The following is a 21,968-nucleotide window of genomic DNA, read 5'->3' as shown; positions in this document are numbered from 1 at the left end:
AGTCTACAACATTAAATGCTCAAAAAACCTCAGTAAAGTCTTGAGTGAAATGTGATATTTAAATTCCATAACTAGGTTTCCTAAGACATAAAAATTCAAAATATATACCACCCACATAACCTTATTGAAAAATGTCACTTGAAAATATTGATATCAAAATGGACAACGTATTAGAAATAAAGGATATGAAAAAGACATGGTGTACCAGAAACAGAAGTAATGGTCCCAGAAAAGTTAATAAGTCACAATACTGTTATCAATGAGGTTATACAGCAAAATATAAAACTTACAGAGTGGAGCTTCGCTGGTGGTGCAGTGGTTGAGAGTCCGCCTGCCGATACAGGGGACACGGGTTCGTGCCCCGATCCGGGAAGATTCCCACATGCCACGGAGCAGCTAGGCCCGGGAGCCATGGCCCCCTGAGCCTGCGCATCCGGAGCCTATGCTTCGCAACGGGAGAAGCCACAACGGTGAGAGGCCCGCGTACCGCCAAAAAAAAAAAATAATAATAAAATAGAATAAAACTTAATGGATTCTCGAAAGTGAAAGTAAATTTTTTAAAGCAGGATAGAAAAAAAATTCTCATATTACATTCATATATATCCCCCCAAAACTGTCATTTACTATATCGAACTCCCAAACTCCTCCTCTTCCTCCCAAGCCTACCTACTGGGTAGTAGGAGGGCTGCAAATCCTTAAATTTTGAACCAAAGTGATGATAAGAGTCCAATGTGATTTTAAAAAAAATTTTTTTTTGCGTTACGCGGACCTGTCACTGTTGTGGCCTCTCCTGTTGCGGAGCACAGGCGCCGGACGCGCAGACTCAGCGGCCATGGCTTACGGGCCCAGCCGCTCCGCGGCATGTGGGATCTTCCCGGACCGGGGCACGAACCCGTGTCCCCTGCATCGGCAGGCGGACTCTCAACCACTGCTCCACCAGGGAAGCCCCAATGTGGTGATTTTTAAAAATTCCTTTAGGTGAAATGTTCAGTCTTTGAGATTTTTCCCCTCCTCCCAACCTCCCCAGTAGAATCTCGACACTCAAGAGGGACTGATTTGCCCATGGGGGTAGGTCCTTTGGCTTTGGACCAAGTTGGTTTCATGGCAAGTCCTATCACATCTTCAAGGAAAAGAAAATTTCAATAAAGTTTAACTCTCCAGAAAATAGAAAAGATGAAGTTTCCCAATTTATTTTAAGAAGCTAGCATATATCTGATATCAATATCTACCAAAGATAACACGTATAAAACTTAAGACCAAATTTGAATAAAAACTTTAAATCTGAAATCAAATATCATTAAAACAAAACTAAAAGTACAGTAAAAGAGTAAAAACTTATTCTAGGAATGCAAGAGTGCTTTTATATCTAGGAAATGTATTAAAATAGCACATTTATTTTGAATGCTGAAGATGAAAACCAAATTATTTTCTCAGTAGAATCTGAAAAGACATCTCTCTGAATACTTGTGTTCAAAGGATATAGAGGATATGAATAATAATTAATGGGATTGACTTAATAAATATATTTTGAACCCTATATCCCACAGAGAATAAACTTTCCTTTCAAATACCCATGAAATATTTATTAGGTAGCAAAGAATGCCTCCATATATATCCCAAGGCATAACTTTTCCAGTCCACATTCTCAGCAATAAATAACAGGAAATGAATAGTGAAAGTACACTAAAGCTTCAGCTACCAGGAAAAAAAATATAGATTTTTATATTATCTTGTCATGAGGAAGACTGAAAGAAAGTGACTGTCTAGGACAGAGGTTAGCAAACTATGGCCTGCAGCCTGGTTTTCTAAATTAAATTGTGTTGTCATTTAGTTCATGTTCCGTCAATGGCTGCTTCCGTGCTACAACAGCAGAGTTGAGTAGTGGCCACAGAGACCATATGGCCCACAGAGCCTAAAATATTTACCATCTGGCCGTGTACAGAAAAAGTATGCTGACCCCTGATCTAAGAAAACATTTGCACCCCAATAGAAAATGGGCAAAGGATACGATGCCAGGGTCAGCTTCATGGGCATGGGACCTGCGTGGTCGCCCAGGGACCCGCACTTAGAAAGGTCCTGCCCTTAGTTTAATGCTCTGCTGTCGCCATCTTGAAATTCTTAATAATTTTTGAACAAGAGGCCCTGTGTTTTCATTTTGCACGGGATCCTACGCATTATGTGGCCGGTCCTAACTGATCCACCGTGTTTTAAAACAAAGAAAGACAAATAAATTGTAAATATGCAAAAAATCTGTGGCCTATTATTAAATACATTCAAATAAAAGCTATAATGAAAACTCTTCTTCATTTATGAAACTTACAGATATTTGAGAAAGAGCTAATCCTGAGTGTGGGTAAGAAAACCAGCACTTCATACTTTGCTCCCGGGAGTTTAATCATCATGACAATGGGGAGTGAGTTAAAGTGGCCACCGTTCTCAGGGTAGAAAAAAACTTATGCTCACTATACTCGAGGGTAGAGGAAATAACTCGAAGCTGCTTTGCTTATCTTCAAAAGACCCTCCTGCTGGGTGCAGGTGTAGTGAGGAGAGGAGGCACCTTTCTTCCAAATGGGAAATCCTAGCCCAGTGCACGAATTTAAACACTCAGTAAATTTCAATCTTTTCAGTCTTGCCCTGCCCCCACTTCTCTCACTCCTATGGCTCTGTGTTTGAGGGGGGCTTATTGTGTCCTTGTGGCCTGCACGTGAAGGGGGCCTCTGAGTCTTCTGGCAGCCACAGTACCATCCCTTGTCTTGTCATGGTCACCTGGTGGTTATCCACCGATCGCATTGGTGGCTTTGACTGGTGGCCCTCCTTTATCACATCTTGGTGTGCGTTTCAATTATGGGAAATACCTTTTGGACAGCTAACCAGTTTTCTGTTCTCGTAACAACAGCAACAACAACAGTTTTGTGTTGACTTTGCACCAAAAGAACCAATACTTGATGTGAGAAAATGTCTTTAGGCTTTTCCTGGTGCGTGAGTGCGCGGGCGCGCGTTAGAAAAGGCAAACTGGTGGAGGTGAAAGGAGTACATGTTTTGCTCTAATATCTTTTTGATCCTTGACAAGAAAAATACAGTTTACATCTTAACACAGTGTATGTGCACTACTTACACATAGTTGACTAAATGTTTCACGTAGCATGACTTTCTGCTATGGTATGCTATATGTCTGATGTTTCTATTCTATTTCATTTTTATTAACTGTTGGCAACATCCCACCAAACTGATTTCCCAAATCACTAATAGGTTGCATTCCACAGCTTGAAAGTCATTGTTGTCGTAGCCATCAGTGAGATGGACTAAAGGGGAAATTCCTCACGCATCAGTACGGCGGGGCTGGGGTCTCCAGATGCAGACAGGAGCAGGGTGGGTAGCCCATCTACTCAAAGTACAGTGCTCAGTGGCTTGCTTTGGGTCTGCACTGGTATCTGACGAAACTGGAGTGGAGGCAAGCGTCGAGGTCAAGCTTTTTGAGCAGGAGGGAGGCTTGGCCATGACCCCAGTCAATCATAGGAGGACAAGGGCTGAAGGTCTGGGCTGGCTTTCGGGCTCCAGCCAGTTAGGGTGCAGGGGAGGCTAGGAGGAAGGAGAGAAGGGCCAAGGAAGAAGAGAGGGAGTGGGATGGAGGTGAGGAGGGGGGATACAGATGAACATGGGGCCAGAACTAATTGCTGGTCCTGCTTAGTTGCGCCTGAGGCTGCCATACCTTCCCAGGATTAGCTGGGGACCTGGGTGGGTCACTAAGGACATGAATGACTTCAGCCGGGTGGGGCTAAGGAAAAGCAGGACCTGACAGTTTTATCATTTCCATGCTTACCGCGACTCTGCTCTTCCAGAATTAAAAGACTCCTGGGTGATGGCTCCAACTGCAAGCTCTTTTGTCCCCTTTCGTTTTCCCCTAACCCATGTGCAAAGGGTGAGGAGGGACAATTCTAACTCAATTTGGCCCACTTGATTCTTTCTGACTGGTTGTATCTGTGGTTAGTGGAAAGAGCATGTGTTTTCTAAGGAGCTTAACCACAGGGAGGTTTGGAAACTCACATAAACACAAAAGAATGTGTTTCAGAAACGAATCAAAATGAGACTCAGGGTTCTTACTTTGCTCTTACTCTTTGCATATCAAACCCTTGGAAATAACTGAGCAATAATCCGAGGGCCGCGCGAGGTTCCACGCAAAACCCCTCCCTGGGGACACGGTGAATGCACTGTCACAAAAGGTATTGACTTCTTATCATGTTCCAGGTGCTGGAGAGGGCGTAGAAAAACAAAACTAGCCGAGGAACTCTGGAGCTGCTCCAGCTGTCACCTTCTCGTGGGACTGGTGGCTTTGCCTCCTGATGGTCTGGGGAGCCCTTCTCAAAGCCGAGTCGGGAGGTGGTGTGAAGAGGGGTTGACTCCGATTTTGAGTGGACCCGGGTGTATTGAGTGAATCTTTAAGCATAGAACTCTGTAGGGCTGTAATGAAGCAGAATTCCTGGGAGGCTACTTGAATACCAAATTTGTCTGAGATTTATACTTGTGGAACCAAGGCATGAAATACCAAGAAAAGCCTGAATCCTGCACGCCATCTTGATACCCAGTTGGCCCATGGAAATCTTCAGGGGCTAGAACTGCATTTGAGTTAGGATTTAATTGAGTCAAATATCTGGGACATTTCACATCCACTGACTTCTAAAACATGGATATTTCAACTCTTTGACTATAGTTAGTCAGCAATTGTGTGTTAAAAGCAATTTTAAAAACAAAACAAGACAAAACAACCCACAGCAGAGTTCAATGGAATCTTTCCCAGTAATACTTATATTTGGACTAGGAAGGAGTTTTTATTTCCTCCCTGGGGCTTTGGTAACAATGGCTGGGTGAGCCATTACTAAGGAGAACATTGGGGCTCCATAGCTGGGATTTTAAGATCAGTAATTCTTAAACAGGTTGGCATGATACATGAGATATTTTACACATTATAAGGTGGAGAGAAGCTGCCCCTTCCCCACCCAACACCCTACTTCTCCTGGCTATGACCAGGAGTTCACTTAGGTCCTCAGGGTTGAAAAGAAGCCAAGGTCTGAACATGGACACACCATCCTGGGTTGATTATTCTGGGAGTAGCTACTAGATCCGATTCCAAACCAGAAAATCAGTTTACAAGGCAAAGTGTGGGTAAGACACGCACGTTTTAACAGAAAGTCCAAACAAAATTAAAGACCCAGCATATCTATCCCCATGAGAGAAGGGCAGGAGTCTGGTTCAAGTCTTAGTGGGTAGTTTCCAGATCCCCCATGGATGAAGTAGTTAATAGGAGTCCATCTGTGGTCAATGGGTGGTGGTGAGGCAGGGGAGAGGACCATGGCCCAAGTCAGGCAAAACCCTTGCTCCTGGGGACATCCAACATGCTCACCTCCATGCTAAAACCAGAAACAGCTGCCATGGGACTCTTTTCTTCTCTAAGAGGTGATCTGATTTGGGGGTAGGACAGAACGTGCATGTGTAGGTTAAGAAGTTCAGTCATGAGGACTAAAGGATTCCAAGGTGCAGGTCTACATAACCCCATATTCCTCTGCCACTTTCATAGCTGAGGCCCCTTGGGGTCCCATGGTAACCCAAGAGAAGACGAAACCAGTTTTGTTCCCAGAATCTTAGAAGGTTATGTTTACCCTCAGTGCTTGAGGGAATAAGCTAAGTCCATCTCAAGCATGTCACAAAGAGGGTATATTTTGGTCCAGGCTTATATAATTGTGTAAAGAATGGTCATGTGTAAATATGAAACAACAAACCTCAACAGTAACAGGACAATTATCAGTAGAGCTGGGATGGGAGAAGCAAACCTGTCAGTATCTCCTTCGCTCTCATTTTATCTTAAGGGCCTCATTTTATTTTCTTCCTGAGAAAAGAGAGCACCTGTCAATCGGCAAGAAAGTGTTCCAGATAGCTTTAGACTTTTCTTAACACTCCAGGATATTTCTTGGATCTTTCCCTATATCTAGCATCAAGAAATCAGATGAATACTAATATTGTCTGAATTTTACATGTCAGTCAGACAGAAGAATAGTGAAAATGAAATGTTTTAAGCCAAAAGAAAATGTAAATTAACATTGGGTGACCCTTTTTAATAAGTAAAGGAACGCAAATGATTTGCGGCCAATCCTTGAAAACAAAGAAATAAACTCAAAAAGGATTTACTCGAAACCCCTGCTCCTTTAGCAGACAGCCAAAAACAGACCCCCAATTCTAGTTCAAGTCCCTGTTTCACCTATACTTTGCCTCCCCTCCCAGTTTAATTCCCACACTACAGGACTTCTCTACCAATGAGAAAATCAACCATGGAATAGAGGAGCTGTGGGGATTCCTCCCTAATCATAGGTGTCTTACCCTACCCCTCAGGACCCAAAATTTCAGATGGTACTTGTTTCGGTGATATGGGCCAAAATACAGAATTGTATTTCAGAAGTGGGCACAGACAATCCGTGTTCAAGGAAGTCTCTTGCTTCCAGTGGAGAGGAGTTGTAGAATTATAACTGGAGTAGCAGTCACACAGTGCCTCGTCTGAAGCACCTATACAGCATTGGGCCAGATCTGCCAGACCCTCACTAGGATCGCCAGCCAGAGCATCTACCCCATAGCTGAAGAAGAGGAGCCAGGACCAGTCTTTGAGATTTGAAATATACAACGGAAGCTTGTCCAGGAGGATGGCTGGGATTCTAATAAAAGGCTTCCCAAAGCTTTAAAAGCGCAGGGCTGGGATATGCTGTTCTGGTGAGCTTTGGGGGAGACCCCCCAGCTCGCATTAAGCCCAGACATCTACTGTTGATGATTAGGTAGGCCCGTTCACCAAGGAGCTGTGCTCTAGAATCCTTGACTCTTCTGGGAAGGTTCCTCGGGTTCACATAGGATCACAGGAATTGGCTGGAGCCGTCTGAGCCTCAGGCCCAGGCTGTTCATCCAGACGAGACCGGAAGAGGTGCTGTCCAGCTGGCAAAAGATCAGGAGACATCCATGAGCAATAGAGACGTCTCCCCACGCTCTTCTTTCCTTCCATCCAACAAACAGGTAGATCCTGGAGAGGCAAATATCCTTAAGACCCTCACAAGGGGAGCTGGAAAAAAAAGTGATTGCAACCCAGTATCAGAGGATGGTGACTGAGAGATGTACACGGTGCCCTGAGAGCCTGGGGCAGGAGCAACGAACCCCATCTGTGTTGGTCAAAGGCAACAGGCAGAGACCAAGTTGAGTCTTACAGAATGAGTAGGAGTTTGCCAGTGTGGACATTGTGTGTCCCAAGCAGATGAAATGTATAAAGGCTGAGAAACTGGAATAGAAAAGTTTATTGGAAAAGGTTTATTTTTTATAAAAGAGCCCCTGCCCCCTTCTCTCCCTGATCCGTTTCCCCAACTCCCCAACTCCTCAGCCCTCTATCCTGTGGGCTTTATGCTGCTGCCCCCTGAAACTGCTTGCTCTTCCCCAAACAATTGTTTAAAAAAGCATTTCTATATTTATCAGAAGAGCTGAATGTTTTTTCAAATGCTGACTTACCATCCTTCAGGGGATTGCCTGTTCTGAACCTTTGTCTATTTTTCTATAGTTTGCCTTATTAATATTTACTTGTACCACCTATTTACATATCCTGGACAGTAATCTTTTGCCTTTTTTATTTGTTGCAGACATCTTCTCTCACTCCTTTTCTTTTTTTTTTTTTTTAATTTTTGTTTTATTTGGCTGTGTCGAGTCTTAGTTGCGGCATGCAGGATCTTTCATTGTGGCTGCGCGGGCTTCTCCCTAGTGGCAGTGCACTAGAGAGGCTCAGTTGCCCCGCGGCATGTGGGATGTTAGTTCCCCCATGAGGGATCGAACCCGCGTCCCCTGTACTGGAAGGCGGATTCTTAACCACTGGGCCACCAGGGAAGTCCCTCTCACTCTCTTCTTGTCTTTGTTTATGGTATCTTTTGTCACCCAGAATTTTAGACCCTTCAGATAGTCAAAATTATTCTTTTCTTAAAAAGCAATTCCTACTTTTTGTATCTGGTTGAAGAAACCCTTCACTAACAGGATGACATAAAAATCTCCTTCTATAATTCACTCAATGGATTGAAAGTTGTGTTTTTCCCATTAGGTTTTAATACATCCAGGGTGACATTTGGTATGAGACAGTGATCTGATTGGTTGTTTCCAACTACAAATCCCTTGTCACAGCACCACTTATGGAAGGGTTCATTCTCCCTCCCCAGTTTGAAGCACCACTTTCACTGTATAGAGAGACCTCACATACATCAAGGTGTGGGCTCTCCATTTCACTCCATTCCTTCTGCTGTTCTGTATCATACACATAGGGCCACTATATGTGATAGGGCAAACTTTCCAACTTTGTTCTTTTTCATTATTGCCTTGATGACTTTTAGAACTGTAGTCTTCATTTCATTTTTGGAGTCCGTTTTTGAGTTTAACAAAACTTCCTTTCAGAATTTTTCCTAGAATTGAAGTTATAGATTAACTTGAGGAACATGAGATATCCTTATGATATGGAATCTTTCAGCACATGACCATAACATATTGTATCACTTCTGCTCAGGTCAGACAGACATATCATTTCTGGATATGGGGCAGAAGAAAATAAATTTTCCTCATAGAGATGGAATACACTCAACCAGAATGAGAATTCCTAAAGATATTGCATCATGAAAAGGAAGGTCTAAAATCTACTTTGCCCAAATTCATCTTAAATATCTATAAAATAGTCTGAAACAAAGACAAAATAATAATAACTCTCTAGAAGTTAAAATTAAGATAAATGAGTGCATAAAAAATAAAAGTAATCTGAAAACAGTGGAAAATGTTTGCAGTACAAAATGTCAGAGTCAAAGGAGCAAACTCTAACCTCAAGAATTATTAGAATGACAGGCAGAAATGCAAGGCTCAGCTGAAACAGATCCTTAAGTAAAAGGAAAGAACATCAAAGCTACAGAAGAGTGGGTTAGAATAGAAAAAGCTACTATGAAGTCAATGCAACAGATTGAAGTATGAGCACTAGGAAAAGTACTTAGAAGCTGAACTGAAGCAGTAGTAAGTCGTATCAGTGAAACAGAAGTCAGCCTTGGGAAATAAAGAAGCCCCCTTCCAAATCTAAAATGCTATGATCCCATCTGTCTTAGAGAAAGTTTCCCTCTTTTTCCAGTAAAGTTTCCCCCTTTTTATTAAAAAAAGGCTGTATCATTTTTCTTCTTTTATTTATTAGTATGACTAGTTACATTAGATATCCTTAAATGTTGAACTATCAATACATTCCTGAAATAAATACCAATTAATTAATTAGTATTCTTTTGGATTCCTGCTGGATTCATTTTGCTAATATTTTATTTACAGATTTTTGAATCTATATTTACCAATGAATTTGGACTCTTCTTTTTTGAGGAGGGGGATTTGTTTATCTTTGTCTATTTGGGCATCTAGTTTGTGCTAATTTCATTTAAATGAATTGGAATCATTTTTCTTCTGTAATCAAAGCAATCATTTAAAGAGCACAAAAATAACTGTTTCTTAAAGATTTGAAACTAAACTGTGAATCTGGTTGGGCCCAGGGTTTTTTGTTTTGTTTTGTTTTGTTTTTAGCGTATGAGTGTGTGGAATGGGGTGGGAAGGAGTGAAGGAAGTTCTTTACCAAAATTTCTCAGAATTCTAACATAAAGCATCCTTTTAAATAATTTCCAAAGTTATGGAAATTTCAGATAATAAGCCCAGTTAGAGGATAGGTCAAAAGTAAAGTGATAGACTGTATGACACAAGGTAAAGACAAATGAACACCTGATTAAGTCACATCTGTTTTATTTTCCTAGATCAGGAAGTGTGCTGCACCACTGGAATGAAATCTATTACTTCGTGGAACAGTTGGCTCATAAATTCATCAGGTGAGAAACATAATGAGTAGTTCTCTGTCATGAGTACAACCAGCATGTTTGCTATTCTACTAATGACTGACCACTTTGGGGATGCTTTTTGACGAAGGTAGACTCTCAGATCTTATAACGGAGACTTGACTTTGTTTTCATCTTTGCCACATATTAGAATAACTTTTGGCTTCGTGTTTTCAAGAGGACCCTGATTAGGTTATAAGACCAACATGTTAACTTTCTCCCTCTCTTGTCAAATAATATCCTTCTAGAAGGATCGTTAACATTTTCTTTCACGGTGCATCATGCTGGGGCAATTGGCTCATTCTGGCTGGACCCGTGTGTAGAGGCTGCAGGGTGTAAGGTAACCAACTCATCCCAGTTTGCCCAGGACTTTCCTGGTTTTAGCACTGAAAGTTTCACATCTTGGGAACTCTCCTCAGTCCTGGGCAAACCGCCATGGTTGGCCAGCCTGGCTATATATGCCTTATCAGGTAGAATCCTCTGAGCATTCTTGACACCACTTTCCAAGGAAGGACAATGCAGTTTTGAACATTGTCACTATACACATTGCAGGGGCCTTGGAGGTCCTACTTTCCAATAAGTATAGACACCCACTAGTAAAAGAAAGGAGGTCATTTCACCCTCCTGGTGTGCAGCCTCCAAAGGACAACACAACGGTGATAGCATTAACGGATATGCTTGAAGCCAGTTGTCAAGGTCTTTGGTGAAATTGTTCTGATCATTGTAAATTTGAAAGCAGCTCCAACCCTGCTTGATGGTCTCTGTAGAGTCTTCCAGCTGATGTGAGTAACCATATACTTCCTCTTTGAATACGTTTTTTTTTTTTAATCTCAGAAGACAAGTTGTCCTCTGAGACCAGGGTCATGACAGATGTGTTCCCTGCAAATTCACTCACTGGTCTCAACATGTACCCACCACTTGATTGGAGGGAGGGGGTTAAGAGGTGTCCTCTCCGTTATGCCACAAATTGGAAACTACAGCAGGAAGCATCTACACCCAGATGAAGGGAGAAAACAGAGGCTGGGAGGAGACAGGCGGGAAAAGTAGAGGAAAAGAAGAGAAGCAAATACGTGGATGGTATTAAAAGCAAAGTTAAGAGAATTGTACAAGCTTAGAACTGAAAGGAACAACTTCCCAAGCTATCCTCCGAGGCATTCACTAACCCCCAACTTGAATAGCTCTGGTGAGAAACTGCTGCTTTTTGAGTCAAACAACCCAATAGTTGGATAATTCCAGTTTCCATAGGAGTCTTTTTTGTCATTGACCCATAATGTCCTTTCCTACACTCTCATCCATCTGGAGTGATATAAAACAAATCTGCCTCCAGACACTGGAGAGTGTCTGCTCTGTCTGTCTTTCCTCTAATGGTTTTCTGTTCCCTCTAAAGCAGAGGAGTCTCCTGGAAAAGGCTTTGAAGTTAAGCAGATGTGGATTTTCATCCAAGTTCCATTGGGCAACCATAGCAATTTACTTACCTTGGTTGAACCCTAGTTTGCATGTGAAAATTTTATGAGAAAACATGTGCAAAGCAACTAGCCCAGCACCTGGCTAAGAGTGAGCATGTGACACTTCTCTTCCCCAGTTCCTTCAGAAACTCCAGACACTTTGCTATTTTAGATCCAAAGACGGTAGAGGCAGGAGTTGGGGGAACTAAGTCAGTCCTCCTCGTTTTATAGACAAAGAAACTAAGGACCAGAGCAGTTGACATGGCTTCATCTAGACCACGAGGCACTTTCCTTTAATTGTCTCCTCTGGCCCTCTTTGGCTCTGGACCCTCCTCAAAGTGTGGCAGCAAGACACTACTGCCACGCAAACTCCAAGAGGAGGGTCTGTCTTTTGTTGCCTGCTTCAGCCCCAGGGCCGATAGTAGTGCCTGACACACGATACCTTCTCAATCAGTAATATAACTTTTCTCCTTTTTCTTGAAGCCCCCAACCTGAACCTCACATCCATCACTCTCAGCAAAGAACTTCACCTCCTATTTCACCAAGAGCCCAGAGAACAGCAAGCAAGGGATTACCTCCTATTCCAATCCTCCTCTTAAAAGATGGATGCATGCCCTTCCCATCGTCTCTGAGATTCAAGTATCCCTCCTATTTAAAGCCTGTCCTTCCATTTTAGTCCATTTTATCCCATTGTCTCCAATATCCCCCAGGTCTTTGTTTCTCTCTTGTATTTTTCTCTACCTTTCCTCTGGCTCCATTTCCGCTATCAATAGACATAACCTCATCTGAAAAAAAAACAATGAATTTCCTGATCATGTCTTCCTATAGATGCTACCTTAATTCTTTACCAGTTTCTCACTCAAATATCTTTAAAGACTCACCATCTCCATATCCTTACTTCTCATTCATTCCTTAACCCACTCCCACCTGGCCTTCATCCGCACCCTCGACCTGCTTGCTCTCCCCAAATTCCCTAAGTGATGCCCTAGAGGACAAATCCATTGAGAGCCATGCAGTGCTTGTTCTGCTGGATAGAGGAGTTTCATTGGATTCAGATTTATCTCTCCTTAAAATTCTCTCCTCCGCTGGCTTCTGGCTCTCCTTTCATCCCCTGCCCGGAGCCAGGCCTTTAAATGTTGGTTTTGGTTCTGGTTTGGCTCCCTTCCCTTCTCCCTGCTGATACTCTGAACAATTTTACTCACATCAGTATGCTGAGAACTCCCAAATTATGTCTGCAGCCCAGATTCATATACCAATTACCCCTTGGAGACCTACATTTCCTGCATTTCAAATTCATTCTTTCCAGAGCTTAACTCTATATAAGGGAGGCAGTATAACATAGTGGTTAAGAGCCCAAGTTCTAGAATCAGAATACTTGGTTTTAAGCCCTAGGTCTACCACTCTCCCACTGTGTGACTTTGGGAAAATTATTTTATCTTTCAGGGTCTCAATTTCCTTTCGTGGAAAGTAGGAATAATAATAGTAATGATCTCATAAAGTTGTTACAAGTTTAATGAAATAATACATGCAAATCACTTACAGTAGTGCTTGGCACATAACAAGTACTTGAAAGGGTTGGCCATTATTACATTATCATGATAATTATGATTTTTATTATCATTTCTGATGTGGTATCCTCCTGGCCCAGCACTAGTGAGGTAGTAAAAGGCAGCATGTTGCCATGGACAGGGAACCCAGGTCTTTTTCAAAAGGCCAATTTCAATTCACCAGGTGTTGCTTGGGCTCCTACCAAGTATTACACATCATGCTAAAGGTTTTCCGAAGGTGCATCAGACATACGGTAATGGATGTAGACTTTATCTTGGATGCATTAGGAGCCATTGGAGGTTTGATAGCAGATGAATGACAAGATCTGATTTATATTTTAGGAAAATAATCCTGGAAGCAGTGTGAGGAATGAATTGGAGCAAGGAATGATGATAGGCAAGGTCACCAGCTAGGAAACAATGACTGTTGTCAGGAAAAGGGGGAAGGTTTGGGGAAACATTTTAGGAAGTGGGAAATATAAGATTTGGGGCCAGGTCAGGTATGGGAGTTTACTGCATCATGAAGAACTAGGTTGATGCTATGAAGGGTGAACCATCTGGCTACTTAGAGAGAGCCCCAAAGGATGGCATTCCAGTGGTGAATCCACTGTAGTCTGACAGTCTATCTTGCAGACCGAAAAACATGTTTGTCCTCAGCTGAGAGGTGATCTATCTCTCAGAGTGTGGATTTCACATTGGAAAAGCTCCCAAGTACTGCCATATAAAAACCATGCTGATGTATTCATTAATCATGAGAAGTTTAACTACCAAGTAGAATAGATAGTCTTGTGACCCATCAGCACATGCTTTCCTTATAGGGTAATCTCCTTGGGAAGCCAAATAGAAATTAGAAGTTGATGGTGATCCTACTTTCAGAGTAAAATGAACTGTATAATCTTAATGGCATCAAGCTGCCATTGCCTGAGACACCCTGGTCAGTAGAGGATACACCAGACTACAGTGGAGGCACTATCAAATGTTGTCCGTTGGGATCCTGATTTGTATAGACAGCATGCAAACCAGTCTTCTAGGGGCACACTTCAGACAGAGCAGAGGAAAGTGATGAATCTTAGCTTTCTTACTTGCGACCCACACTCACTGAGTGGTGGTCAAATCAGAAGCAGCCTCCAGGAGGACAAAGTGGGTCTTCTCTTTGGTCCACAGCTTCAAGTCAGCTGCTGGCTGACTACTTGCAACACCAGCTGTGAAGGTGCCCTTTGGGTTGAATGTTGGCAGCTCTGGCAGCCGTAATATAAAGAGAAGAAGGGGGGGAAGCCTAGAAGGGAATGGCATTCCACAGTCTCTCTTTCTGCCCTAATAGAATTGCTTTTCCTTTCCAGTCCACAGCTAAGAATGTCCTTTATTGTCTTCTCTACTCAAGGAACAACCCTAATGAAGCTAACAGAAGACAGGTAAGGACGCTCCCCACCCCTGTCATTACAAAACCCATCTTTTCTTGAGTAGTTCCGGTATCTGTGCCCCACTGCCAGCTTTGACCTGGCAGTGATTTTAATTGAATTGTTCTCTCCTTTGACTTATGCCTTGAACTTTGCACATTGACCCATCTGTTAATTTACGCTGCGATGACTTTGATAGAATTTCCTTATGTCAGTGAAATTTTATAAATGACTAAATCACGTTAAGGTAAATCTTACCTTTGATTGGTGACTCAGTCTGCTAACTTGGAGCAAGGTGTTAGCAAACCAAATTCTTGAGGGAATATATTTTCTTTTATTTAAATTAGATTTATTTTGTGGATGAAGTGTTCAAAGATATAATAAGTGTGCTATGAGAGAAGGAAGAACTTGAAATATTATCATCCATAATGACTAAGGCAGCGAATAGAAAGGGAGGGTTTATGGCACTACAAAATTAGAAGAAATTGGAATCAGGTATGGGAAAATGTGGTTGACAGAAAAGGATTAGTTAGACCTAGCTTAACAAAAACATTAGTTGGGGTTTTACCACTTGCAGATGAAAATTAGCAGTAACAGAGACACGTCATTTATTCACGGCTAGGATGGTATATTGGAGATGACACTTTTCCTGCGTTAATGATGCTTTGTCCACTTTTTAAAAAGTGGTATGGTCCACAAGAGAGAGGCCCCAGGGCGGGGCACACGTGGGACTAGGGGCCGACTTACTTGGACATGTTGGGGAAAGGAAGGGAGGAAGGGCAAGTACAGGGAGGGCAGGAAGACTTTATTCTGTGTGATTCTTCTAGAAATGAGAATAGGGCTAACGGGATGGAGTAAGGTTTTCTGGAATTGGCACTCACGCAGCACATCTGAGCTAGTCCCCATTTTTTCCATGTCTTTGTTCCCCATCTGTAACAAAAAAAAAGCACTCTGTACCGTATGGAAGTTTTCAAATCCTGTTGCTCCTTCAGCAGTATCTATTATATGCATGCATGCCATTTGAGATGCACTGAAACCCCATTTAAAAACAAGGGTTTCTTATTCCTTATTAACAGAAGGAGAATCTGATGCCTTGTCATGTTCCTAAGGATACAAGCAGCGTCTACTCTAGATGGAGGCTGCACATTCCACTCCACCTGCTGTTAAACAGAGACTCATGAAGCCCAAGAAGCCCGTGTGATTTCCCTTCAGTATTGGCCAAGGATTTTTTTTTAAGATCCTCTATACACACATTTATTTGCTACTGAAAGTTGAAACAGAACATCAAAATTTTTTTTTACAATTCAACACGCTGTTCTAACAGTGCTCTGGCCAAGCCACCCAACGTTTTCTTTACATTCCTTCCACACAAGTTAATTTGTTTCAACTTCTTGATATTGGGTTTCTTCTTACAGTGGACTTCAGGCTCATAAAACAGGCAATACCTGAGACCTATTAGTGCTTCTTTGTGTCAAATCAGAGTGGAACTAAAGTATATTCAAGTCATTCAAATGCAAGCTACATAGATTCCTTAGAAGTGACCTGCATTAAGGTAGAAAAGAGATGCAAGAAAAAAGACATCACAGAACTTATAATACAGGTTATCAAAATATTGGTACACAATCTTTTCCAAGCTGCTTCATAATGATCCTAAAATCACGAGCAAGAAAAATTTGTACAAGAAGAAGGTTTATGGCCCATCCAACTGTGTGTCATAATTTCTGTAATATTTATTGTCGTAATTTTCTCATAATTATCCTCATAAGGATCTCTATGAAACAGGCAATAACGACAGCTGTATCTAAATCTTTTCACTCTTGATCGAGTCTCAACGTCCTTCTACCGTGGTTCTCTTTGAGAGTCAGACAGAGGAAGTCTGGCTATTTTTAATATATTGAATCATCCTTTCCATCCTTTCTCTCTGAGCAGTTAACAATGTCCTCACCCCTCTCCTATAGGGTCAAGGATTTTAAGAAGCTCTGAGACAATGTCTCTAGCCTATGGACTCTATGCAAGACTCCTAATCTCTCTCAGTCTTTATATATGATAATATCTGAGTCATAATTTGCAGAGATGTCTTTTCTTCAGAGAAAACTCCTCTCTCACCCATTCTTCACATCCTCCTACAACCCAAGGCTGCGTAGTGCTGTTTCATGCTGATTCCACTCGCTCTGCACCTACGAGTTTGGCAAGAGACCAAGTTCACACATCCCCTGTGGATATGTTGTGTGCCACTGCTCACAGCCTCTGGGAAGTTGGAGGGGTGGAGGGAAGTCACAGATTTATAAACACTAGTAGAACATCGAGTCTTTCAGACCCATTTTGGTTATGCTAGCTCAAATTAGTCATCTGAATCCTACTTTGAATCTAGTTTTTTGTACCTTAACTTCACTACTCCTAGTATCCCATGCCAAGGAGAAGACTGGGATTGGAATCTCTACTTTGCTGGAAGCAGCATTTAATAATTAAGAGATGAATTTGCATCAAACAACAGCCAGAAATACCTTGCTAAAGGCTGAATGATTTGAGATGAGCAGATGCAAACTATGATATATAGAATGGATAAACAACAAGGTCCTACTGTATAGCACAGGGAACTATGTTCAATATACTGTGATAAACCATAATGGAAAAGAATATGAAAAGCATGTGTGTATATATATATATGTGTATAAGGCTGAATGAGTTTCATGTGGTGACTGCTTGACCTAATCTGTGGGTCAGCTGGCAAAGCATGACCATGGTTCACTGACCCATCCCCAACCTTGTTAGCCTGTGGAAAGACGCAGGCAAGCCAGCTCTCTCTAAAATAGTTTCTCATGAGATTGGTGTAAAGAATTAGACTTTCAGAACTTCCAACCTGCTACTGTTTCTGAAATATATGACTTTCAGTGGTTTAGTTGGTCACAGGAATTTTTATATATTTTTTCTGTGTCTCATTTGATCTTCATAATATCCCTATAAGACAGTAAAAGATGCATTATTTTACCTATGTAGTAACTGAGGAGACTTACAGAATTTTTAAACTCTCGTTCAAAAACAAGACATGAATTAGCAGAGACTCTCATTTCAACAAGAGCAAAAGGTTTGGGGTATATCAAAAGTACATTTGCATTCAGTTCTCGGGATCAGATCCACACAGGGGAAACCATGGGAAGGTTGAAGAAACAGAATGGAAAATAATTACGTTGTGTTGAGATGTAGTAGAGGAATTACAATTAGACTAATGATACCTCTGCCATTTGTGTCTTTTAAATGCTAAGCACTTTACATAGCATTTATTTATTCCCATATAACCATTATTACTTCAATTTCTAATGTGGTCTTTGTGGTCATTTGATTTATTGTTTCATATGTAAAGTGTCATTTTTCATTAACTGCTGTCAAGATTTTTTTCTCTATCTTTAGTTCTCAGCAGTTTGATTATGATGTGTCTGGCACACTTTTGTTTGTTTTTTTTTCTGTTTGTTTTTTGAGTTTATCCTCTTTTGGTTTTGCTGAGCTTCTTGAATCTAGAAATTTATGTCTTTCACCAAATTGTGTGGATCTGTGGCCATTACTTTTCAAATAATTTTTTCTGCACTGATCATTTTCCCTTCTCCTTCTGAGACCCCAGTGACACACATGTTAGACCTTTTGTTGTTATTCCACATGTCCCTGAAGTTCTGTTCAATTTTTCTTTTGCAGTTTTCTTTCTGTTCTTTATACCAGATCGTTTCTATTGTTCTGTCTTCATGTTAACTGACTCTTTTTCTCTGTCATCTCCGTTCTGCTGTTTAGCTCTTCTACTGAATTTCTTATTATAGATATTGTGTTTTTCAGTCCTAAAATATCTACTTGGTTCTTTTTAAAATTATTATTTCTCTGCCAAGAACGTCTATCCTTCCATTTAATTCAAGTGTGTTACCTTTACCTCATAGATTATAGTTATTATAACTCCTATTATATAATAACTTCAGTTATTATAACTGATAATTCCAATAGTTCAGGATTGGCATCTTAATTGTCTGCTCTCCTGAGAATGGGTCACATTTTCTAGGTGATTTGTATGTCAAGCAAATTTAGATCATATTCTACAAGTTTTTAATATCATGTTGTTGAGCGTCTGAGTCGTATTCAAATCCTATAGAGAATGTTGGTCTGTTTGTTTGTTTGCTTTAGTAGGCAATCACCCTGGCTAGGTTCAGATCACAGGTTCTATCTTGTCTTCTGTGGTTTTGATTTTGGTTCAGTTTTCAAAGTCTTTGCTAAGCTGCTTTGGGTGTCTCCTGCACGTATGCAGTTCAGAGATGAGCCTGGGAGTTCTACAGCTTCATACACAGAAGTAGAGGGATCCCCTTCACCAGCTCTCTCCTCTCCAGGGTTCCCCACACACGGATTTTCTCAGAGGCCCCTGCCCTCCAAGTCTTCTAGCAAGAAAAATGGGGTTTCTCTTGGAGTTTTGGTCACCACATTGCTGCATGCAGTTCTGTACTGAGGCCACCCCTGGGGCAAAGCCAGGAGTCATAAGAGACAAATAGAAATGGGATTTCCTCCACATTCTTTGAACCACAGGGGCCGCTTTTCCCAAGGGCCAGAAATATGGTGGCTTTCTTAGCTTTTAGGCGACATCCCAGGCTACTGCCATGTGACTGAGGCCCACCCTCAGATTAAAGCCACGAGGGAAATGAAGAAAAACAAATTGGAATTCATCCTTGTATGGGTTATTTCTCCAGGTTTTAACTCTCCAATCCACTTGCATTTTTTACTTTTCAGAGTTTTATTGTGTTTGCTTTTTTCATTTTGTCCAGACTTTTTATTATAATCCACAGAAGAGGTAGCCTATAGCAAGCCTGCTGTTACTTCAGTTCTACAGATAAGGACACTGAGATTCAGAGAGCTTAGATAACTTGCTAAGATCAAAGAATAAAAATGGCAGAACTGGTATTCTGATTATGGATTCTGTTCAGTCCAACTCATGGGCTTTGCACCATATTATGTTGCTCTTTCAAGATTTCTTAACTTCATCAGTTTGCAAAATGATTGAAAAATTGTAACAAGTTTTTTAGGTTTCCTCATTAGCATAATAAAGGATTAATGTTAATTTAAGTACTAATAGAATAAATTATTTTAGTGTTAACTACTGCACATGATTCCCTAAAAACCCCTTGGTTAATCTTTTTCCTGATCTTAATCAAAATACTTCAGATGTTTCATCATTTGGAAATGAGATCATGTCGAGGAAGTCCAACTCTTCCTTTAAAAGAAAACAGGAATAGATATTCAGTTTAATCAAATGCATTTTTGGTATCTATTGAAGTCATATTTTTCCTTTGACCTACTAATACAGAGAAATGCATTACAAAAGATATTTTAAAATTGGGCCATATGCGTATCTGGTTACACTTGGTTGTGATATATTATCATTTTGATATAGAACTGAATTCTGTTTTCTGTATTTTATTCAGAAATTTAACATCAGTATTCATAATTGTGATCGGGCTGCTATTGTCCTTTTCATGACTACCTTTACTTACAGTATTTTTTATAATTTTTTTCTTACATTTAGTTTATTACTTCTAGAATTAATCCGATATAAGGTATGAAGCCAAGATCCATGTTTTTTCTCCAAGTGTTTAGGCAGTTTTTCCAACACCATTTACTGGATAATCCTTTACTACCAATTTGAAAAGTTAAACTTTTTCATAGACTTGTGTCCATTGCTGGGTTTTCTATTCTGATGCACTGCATTTCTGTCTGTTCTTATGCTACTACCACATTATTTTCATTAGTTTTAACATCTGGAAGACAAGCCCTTCCTCACTTCTAATCCTGTGTGAAAATCTCCTAGTCTTTAGTGGGTATTTTTCCCTATCACATGCATTTTAAGTAATTTTTTTAATGTTCCAAAATATTCCTGGGGTTTTCACTTGAACTGTATGAAAAGTACAGAATAACCTTAACAAAATGGCATTACATTGTTACTATATTGATTTTCTTATTTAAGGATATATCACTTCTCTTTTATATCCCCCAATGAGGTTTTGATATTTTCTTCAGCTCAGTCTCATACAGTGTTCACTAAGTTTATTCCTAGACATTTTAAAGTTTTGCTTCCATTGTGAATGAATCTTTTTTCTGTTGTATTTTCTAAACTATTGTTCACTATAAAGCAATTAACCTATAATTTGGGATCCATGGGCTTTTATTGAACTCCATAAAATTATTTTTTAAAATTTGCAAACCAGGGAGATTGTAATTTGCAATAGAACAGGCCTATGCCCCCCGAACAGTTAAGAAATACTGGCTTGGGGGAAATTATTGCTTTGTAGATTTATTTCTTATCCCATCATTTTAATGAAACATTATATTAATTCTAATATTTTTCCAGTTAATTTTGGAGTGGTTTTCTAGTAAGATGGTTATATTATTTATAATTAATGATAACTTCTGTCCTCTTTTCTAATATTTATATCTTGTATAACTTCTCAGTTATCTTGGGTTGCTTGTTTTTTTTGATATTGAGTTGTATGAGCTGTTGGTATATTTTGCTTATTAACCCCTTGTCAGTAGCATCGTTTGCAAATATTTTCTCCCATTCCTTAGGTTTTCTTTTCAGTTTGTTGATGGTTTTCTTCGGTGTGCAAAAGCCTTTAAGTTTGATTAGGTCCCATTTGTTTATTTTTGGTTTTATTTAATCTACCTTGGGAGATTGATCATAGAAAACATTGGTACGATTTGTGTCTGAGAATGTTTTGCCTAAGTTCTCTTCTAGAAGTTTAATGGTGTTATGTTAATTACGTCTTTAAACCATTTTGTGTTTATTTTTGTATATGGTGTGTCTTCTTGGGTATCTTATTACGTTGGCTAAAATTTTCAAACTTTAATGGAACTTGTGTTTCACAATTATGTACCTTATTGGATATTGACTTCATAGAGTTTTTTATCTACTATATTAAGGAATGATTCTTCAACTGCAAGTTTATTAAAACATTTTTATCTGAAATGTTAGTTTCATTAAATGCCCTTTTGTCATCAAAAGATAATTATATCTTTCTTTTATTTCCTTTGCCCTGTCTATGTGAAAATTTCAAATCAAAAAATTTCCTGATGTGAAACTAACCTTAAATTCCTGAAATAAATTTTATTCACCATGGTTTGCTCTTTTATTATATTTCTGGATTTGATTTAATATAAACCTAAATATATCACTTATTAATATTTAATATTAAGAATATTCAAGAGTTTCATTTTATACTGTCTTTGTCAGGCTTGCAATAAGGATTGCACAAGTTTAGAAAAACGAATTGGCAATCTTTTCATGTGCTATGGAATATCTAAAGTAATACAGAAAGTGTAAGTTTGTTCAAGGTTTAATATGTATCAGAGGAAAGCCAACTAAGCCTAAACCATTATTAAAGAAGATATTTGACAGTTATCTCAAAATCCTGTATGACTATTGTTATTATCGTATTTACCACCTTGAGAAGTGGTAGAAATTACCAGTGTGTTGATATTTTAATTTTATAACATACCTTTTTAATTTTCAAAATCTCTTCTGTATCTGTGGTTATATCCCTTTTCCAACATTCATGTAAAGTATTTTTGTCTCTTATTGCCCCATTCAAATTACTCAATGGGTTCTCTCTTAGATTTATTCATCAGTTTTCTTTCGTATAATTGTTTTGTTTTATGATA

The 21,968-nt window shown here is 40.0% G+C and overlaps 1 protein-coding gene across 7 annotated transcripts in view; it reads left to right on the top strand.

Moving 5' to 3' along the window:
- The window catches only part of ANTXR1 (ANTXR cell adhesion molecule 1), a 266,303-nt gene that overhangs the window by 16,659 nt on the left and 227,676 nt on the right, over nucleotides 1–21,968 (top strand). For all 7 annotated transcript variants that reach the window (XM_073791293.1, XM_033838374.2, XM_073791292.1 and 4 more), the window contains exons 2-3: nucleotides 9,825–9,896; nucleotides 14,235–14,306. In XM_073791293.1, coding sequence (XP_073647394.1) covers nucleotides 9,825–9,896; nucleotides 14,235–14,306 — 144 coding nt within the window. The remainder of the gene's footprint in view (nucleotides 1–9,824; nucleotides 9,897–14,234; nucleotides 14,307–21,968) is intronic.

The sequence above is a fragment of the Tursiops truncatus genome, chromosome 14, assembly GCF_011762595.2.
Source record: "Tursiops truncatus isolate mTurTru1 chromosome 14, mTurTru1.mat.Y, whole genome shotgun sequence".
In the NCBI taxonomy this organism is placed as follows: Eukaryota; Metazoa; Chordata; class Mammalia; order Artiodactyla; family Delphinidae; genus Tursiops; species Tursiops truncatus.
Note: the sequence above shows the minus strand (reverse complement) of the source record. Positions and strands in the feature narration are given on the sequence as shown.